Below are 6,528 nucleotides of genomic sequence, written 5' to 3' on the forward strand. Positions count from 1 at the left end.
TCGCAGTGCTTTTTGGTTAGCGACGCACTTAAGCACGGCCACTACCCGTCGCCTTCCTCTGAATGATTATCAATGATCAGTTTAGTCTATATATATATATATGATGCATGCAACTGTTAAGTTAATTAACTGGATCCGCTGTGATAAGTGATTATGTAATAATAGCCATATATATAATTTGTTTTTCTTAATTTTTCTATTAAAGTTATATCACATGTATGAGAATGAAAATTGAAGGATAAATATATTTTGATACGGGAAAATTGTATTTTGTGTCCAAGAAGCATTCGAAAGGATAATTACAAATAATTCGTTTTTAAATTCACATGAAATTTGTTGCGGATCATTAACACATTGATTTGAATCGAATCTTACATTTCAGATCAATACAAAATAGAGAGAAAAAGAGAAAATTACACTTTTAATACCATAATTTAATTAATACTAAACCATGTTTTTTGAAATGGCTCAAAATGGTACTAAAATATAGGCTTCGTTTACATTTTTTAAGGTGCACGTGGCGACAAAAAATGAGAACATTGCATGTTTTTGTATCACAATTTAGAAAAAGAAAAATTTTTAGAGAATGGGTTCATGATCAGTTGATCAGAGCTTGGACTTCTTCTTCCTTTCCTGCAGAGTCTTCCTGAGTTCTTCATCGTCCTCTTTCTTTCCGATCCTCATGCTGCGCCTTTCTTCCTTCTGAATATCATCAAAAGTAGCCTCCATCTCCACATCCTCTTCATCATCACAAAACTTTGTGGGATCATATCCAAACATCTCTCTGATAATGCTAATAGCGTTAATGTTTTCTTCCTCTTCCTGTGGCTTATCCAGTTTTCTCTTCCGCCCCTCAGCTTTGGAACATGGGGTTTCCCGTGGTTTCTTGCTGATCAGCGATTTCATCTTCTTTTCTGAGGGTTTCTTTGAATACTTGGGAACCTGTGAATCTTTCTCTGGCCTGGAATTCTTCCTACCCGTTTCAGAAGGCTTCTTGATCGCCTCAACTCCTTGGATTTTCTCCGGCTGCCTGGAATTAATGTTGGGAGGTATTGGAATTTCACAATCAGACGACAAGAACGAAAAACCCTGTCTGTTTTGAGAATTCTTCTTTATCGCCTGAACTCCCTGGATTTTCTCAGGCGGTCCGGATTTGTTTGGTTTCTTTACGGGCACTGGAATCTCGCAATCAGACGACAAAAACGAATAATCCCGACCGTCTTTCAGGCACTGAACTTTTTTCCTTCTAGCCATCTTCTGTAATACTTCTTCCGGAATCTTCGATGCTTCAGCAGACTTCTTACGACCAACGTTCTTGAATTTCCGACCACGTTCAAAATTTGGGTTCTCCAACCAGGACATGGTTTCTTGAATCACTCTGTCAGCGAAGACGATCTCCGAAGGCCCAAAAAAGCTTCCGTAGTTATCAGCGGGCGCTGCGTTGTCTTTGCCACCAGCGACGGCGGCGCCTGGCCCAGTTTCTTTCCTCAGTCGGGCCCTGAACTTTTCTTTGAGTTGTTGCCTGAGAGCGAGGCAATAACTATCCATTTTCTTCTTGAACAATAAGTGAAAAAAGAGTTTCAGAGATAATCTGAGATGATGGAGAGAAGGAGCGAACGTCGCAAGAAACAATTTATTTTCTTGAAAGAAGAAACTGTATGTCAATGAGGTTGACGGTTAAGATGAGTAGTTATTTATATGGAATAGTGTCCTTTTTGTGCAGGAGTCTTAGCATTTTAATGCAAAGTTGATTAGGATAAATAATGATCCAGTAGGAGATCAAGATTGCCCAACAAGTGGTCTAGATCGAGTTTTTGAGACCTCATAACAAAGAAGCTCGTTATATTCACTGGTTTGCCCATAACAAAAGTTCGATTAAATCAATTCAAAAGATAAAACAAAAAAGAAAAAAGTCTTAAAGTTGATATGAAAGTAATAAATGACCCTATTGTTGCCTTTTCTGATTTTCTTCATTTCCCTCTCTAACTTTAGGTTATCATTATTTTCACTCTCTAATCTTTTACGTGAATTCTCAAAAAAAAAAAAAAAAACTTTTACATAAATTTCTACAAAATGTGAATGTGTCCATAGTATTCATTCAATTCTTTGCGCCTCCGTTCAAAATTTTTGTACTCAAATTAAATTTGATTGAATCAAATGAATTATAAAGTAAATATGATATATTTATCATATAATTTATTATTTTTATCAATCACACTGTAAATGTATTGCACTTATTATATAATTAGAGATCCCGGTAAGGATTTCATGTTCCCATTCATTCCTTGAGAAAAAAAATATGGTGTGAACCAAAACTTTGGGGTGGAAACATAATTCTAAATTCAGTATTGTTAGATCTTGTTTACTTTTACGTTTGCGATTGGATATGCATAAAAGTAAAAGTGCATATGCAATTTGATTGTTTAGTAATAATTATATGGTATTTACTTAGTGATTTCAATTGTGGACACAAGTCGCTACAGATATGTTATAGTTAGAATTTAGTACAAATTGACGAATAGATCACAAGTTCAAGAAAAACATCCAAGGTGAAATGGTCTTATATATTTATTTAAGAAATCCTATATTAGGACTCAGATGTTTGTCGAAAATGAGCTGAAAACCAACTGCTGTAAATGGGCACAAAAAGATTCAACTCAAGCAGACAGCAAAGATGGACAAGAAAATCACTATGTATGTTGCCGAAATGTCTTTAACCAGTAAGAGCAGCATTGAGAGCACTGTGTACGTCTACGCCAATCTGCGCTTCAGCTTTCTCTACATCGGTTGATGCTGAGCTTAGCTTTTGTTGGAACTCTGCAAGACCTTTCTGAACCAAGTTCAGGTCAATGTGGTCCACGGGCGTTGCCTCAATGGCTATTATATCCGCAACAGAGTTTGCATGGACAAAAGCGAATCCTCCACTCAGAAAATATTTGGTTACATCGTTGCCTTCATGAACAGACAAAATACCAGGCTTCAGCTCTGCAATTGTCGCTACATGACCGGGAAGAACACCCATCTGTCCAGTAGTTGCTGGGACTATGACCATATCGACCTATAACAGAATACATACCGACACTGGCGTAGTAAATAGCAGTGCAAACCCAAAATCCCATACAAGAGGCTGCAAAAAATGGAGTTATGAGGTTTTTGCAAACCTTCAGTATGAAGTCTCAAGAATCATGCGTTAGAGCCAGCTACAGCAATTACCAAATCAAATTAATTCCTCAAAAGAATTCTAAAGAAAATAGCTCTAATGTTGAGAATGTTGCTTTTGAAAAGATTCAAGCAACAAGTCATTTGGACAAACCCTATGATGGAGCATAGTTATTGATGGTTTGAGATCCTCAATTGGTAGAATAACACCAGTGGGTTGATTGATGCGAAGCAAAGCCAAATAAAATAGATGTTGAGATTGCTTTCCATTCTCAAGCCAACCAGCATTTAGGACATGAACTTTGATTTGAGAACCTAGAGCTCAAGTATTCACAAGGATGCATTCTCTAGTATATACATTCAGTGTAATTCTTGAACACCTGCTACTTCAATTTTGGCTAGCACAACAACGCCAACCACATTCTTCGCCTTAGCTCAAGAAGTGTATCTCCACATTTGCGACAGGAATTAGTAGACAAAATGCTAAAAATAAAAACCAATATAAAAAAACGAACTTCAGTAGTGCAAAAGAAGTGTCATCAGCTCCTTTCCCCAAGTTAATGCAACTTCACTCCCAAACCAAACATAGAAAACAATAAATCATAAAGATTTGAGCAAGACAGAAATTGAGAACTTCTTATGGATAACCAATCAATCTAACCATCAAGAACATAAGCAGTTTTACACTGAGTATCTTGAATGGAAAAACCAAAACAACGTAGAACTCGTAAAATGACATATAGTGCAGGATTGGTCCAATCGTCAAATTTGATGAAAGTAAACCCATCCAAGAACAAGAATGGTATATCTCAAAGGCTAGGGCATTGTAGTAAACAGTCATTTTTATTTTGTGGAAAATAACAACAGCCTTCAAAACGATGAATTAAAGAACATGCTATGTAACAATGAATAATAATCCCTCAGGCTGTCCCCATAAACGTAAATATAATCTTTACGAACTAAGAATTGCCGCACACAAACACCTCGAAAGCCAAGATATAAAATCAGACGCAGAACCCCATTATCCCCATTTCAGATTTCGCTTTAGAACTAAAAGGGCCAAACGCTGAACCTCAGCATCCACATAAAGATCAGAACTTTCATCATCATAAAAAACTACGACATATTCTAGCACATATATACCTCTTTGGCTGATAAGACAGAGTCATAAGGAAGAACTAAATTGACTGTAAGCTTCGAGGGAATTGTGGAAGGGGTTGGGGGCCGTGGCGCCATGTATGCTGAAGGGGTTTTCGGTGGGTCCATATTCGGGATCAATTTCTTCCAAGCGTCAATGAACTTCGAGTCGCCGGCCGTCTCCGCCGGGAGATCTGTGGAGAAAGGACGGGTCGACCTCGTCGCGGAGGCCGACGCTCGGGTCAGGAGGAATCGTTGCGCTTGTCTCAACATTTCAAGATTTTGGAAGCGAGTGTCTCTGAGTGTGGAGTTTCTAGGGAGGAAATGGAAGCTGAGAGAACTACAGTGAGGACCAATTTGATAACTTGAATGGGCCTCATTAGGTATTGAGAGATAGGCCCATAAGCTCATTATGGGCTTTTAAGTAATTTGAAATTTTCACTTGATTGTGAAAGGACAAATAATAAATTTTTGCAAATAAATTACAATGAGCTTCCTAAGGGTTTCGCATAATAAAATAGCCTTTTGTTATTTAAGAATTACCAATATTTTGTATTTTAACGATCGCCTATAACTAGCACAATCAGTAATTGACTAAAATTTTTATTTATTTTTTTTTTGATAAATTGACCAAAATATCTTAATGGATAATGAATTATAATTTTATTTACTTTAAAATTTTCCTTTTTTTTTTTTTGCAATTTTAAAATTTTTTCATTCACCTTGCCTAACTCTTTTTACAAAATTTCATTTAAAAAAAAGTACAAGAACATAATTGACAATTCCAAATTTTTCTTTAGGAATTATATAATTTCATCAAATATTAAAAAATATTTATAACTTTTTACTGCTATTTAAGTTTCATTGAGGATACTTTTTAATTTGTATGTTGTTAGTATGCGCTGCATGATCCAATGTGCTCATAAAATAATTTACACATAGTATTAAAAAATAAAATAAACCAATTTCGATTATTGTATAATATAATAATGGCATATAGATAGTATAAAAGTATAGATTTTGAATTTTTGATTGATCAAAGTAATTAATAAAGCACAAAATTCCACAATGTTCACTAAATTGTAGAGGTCCAGAAGAACGAACTCAACATCAGTAGTGGCAAGCGAATATCTGATATATGATTCAAGTACGAGGTAAACTCTAGCCGCTTACATTACAATATGTTATTAAACTTGCCATATGATCAATTTGAGTTCACCAAGTTCGAATTTCACTTTGAAGTTCCAAGTCAAGTTAGGCGTTTTCTCCCCAAGTTTGTAGAGTTGCCAACTAAAAAGATGATTTACAGTGATTGAAATTGAAGAACATATGCGAACAAGATCAAAATCTAGTTATAGTAAATTCTACAGCCGGACATTGTTGATGCTCTTAATGTGTAAGAGAGAACATGAAATAAAATGCACCATGATTGGTGCAAAGGCAAAAGACCCATAGGGCAACGAACGACACAAAAACAGGAAAAATTGACAAAAGAGAGATCGATCCTGGAGATGATTGTTTAATCCCATGCAGGCCTAGACTCTCTAGCAACATCATCCTTGATCCACTTTTGTATTGGTTTGATGACAAAGAAGTACTGTTAAAAGCAAAAGTAGATGAGGAGAAGAGAATTAGATATACTATTATTGATTCTCCATTTGGAAATAACATTGTTCTGGAAAATGAAAACCAGAAAGCTTACCTGGAGGGCTAAGATCAAGGGGATAAATACTTTGCCTCTGTCGTTCGCATTCGGACCTTCAATCAATTTCTGGTCAACGAGAATACCAGATTTTCCATTTAAGGAAACATCAGTGATGATATGAACCAAGTTCGGAATCCATGGAGTCCCAGTTGGAAGGATCTGCAATTCAATCGAAATGCTCAGAAACTTGAATAAATGCGAGTAGTAAGGACAAAGATGCGCAAGAAATGAAAGAAAAAGAAACCAACCTTCTCATCATGTTCATTCTTGTTACACCTCCCGCTGTTCTCAACCAAAGCAACAGGAATACCAAAATTCTAAGAACAGAAATTAGCAGAATAGTAAGATTGAGGGAAATGGAAATCCAAGAATATTCCATATCAAATTCCATGTGATGCAGAAATTTGATAGAGAAATAAAGATGTGCAAATAGAAATGAAGCAGGTTGCGGATAGAAGAGAATAGAAATTGGAGATGGTAGATGAGGTACAATAAGAACCTAACTGCAGAATCATACTTTTAATTAT

General features: G+C 36.0%; 3 protein-coding genes across 4 annotated transcripts in view; all 3 read right to left on the minus strand.

Moving 5' to 3' along the window:
- LOC105167192 lies at positions 498-1,649 on the minus strand. The gene has a single exon (XM_011086815.2). It carries the CDS (start codon positions 1,546-1,548, stop codon positions 607-609), a length of 942 nt encoding a protein of 313 aa, XP_011085117.1. The 5' UTR covers positions 1,549-1,649; the 3' UTR covers positions 498-606.
- LOC105166950 (ATP synthase subunit delta', mitochondrial-like) lies at positions 2,531-4,722 on the minus strand. The gene is made up of 2 exons (XM_011086471.2): positions 4,303-4,722; positions 2,531-3,058 (listed from the first exon to the last, which is right to left on the minus strand). The coding sequence occupies exons 1-2, from the start codon at positions 4,705-4,707 to the stop codon at positions 2,714-2,716; spliced, it is 750 nt and encodes a 249-aa protein (XP_011084773.1). The 5' UTR covers positions 4,708-4,722; the 3' UTR covers positions 2,531-2,713.
- LOC110012318 (translocase of chloroplast 34-like) overlaps positions 5,505-6,528 on the minus strand; it is a 3,642-nt gene continuing 2,618 nt past the window's right edge. For both annotated transcript variants that reach the window (XM_020695386.1, XM_020695387.1), the window contains exons 6-8: positions 6,250-6,318; positions 5,999-6,160; positions 5,505-5,893 (exon numbers count right to left, since the gene is read on the minus strand). In XM_020695386.1, coding sequence (XP_020551045.1) covers positions 5,816-5,893; positions 5,999-6,160; positions 6,250-6,318 — 309 coding nt within the window. In that variant the 3' untranslated portion in view covers positions 5,505-5,815. The remainder of the gene's footprint in view (positions 5,894-5,998; positions 6,161-6,249; positions 6,319-6,528) is intronic.

The sequence above is a fragment of the Sesamum indicum genome, linkage group LG7 (genome assembly GCF_000512975.1).
Source record: "Sesamum indicum cultivar Zhongzhi No. 13 linkage group LG7, S_indicum_v1.0, whole genome shotgun sequence".
NCBI lineage: Eukaryota > Viridiplantae > Streptophyta > Magnoliopsida > Lamiales > Pedaliaceae > Sesamum > Sesamum indicum.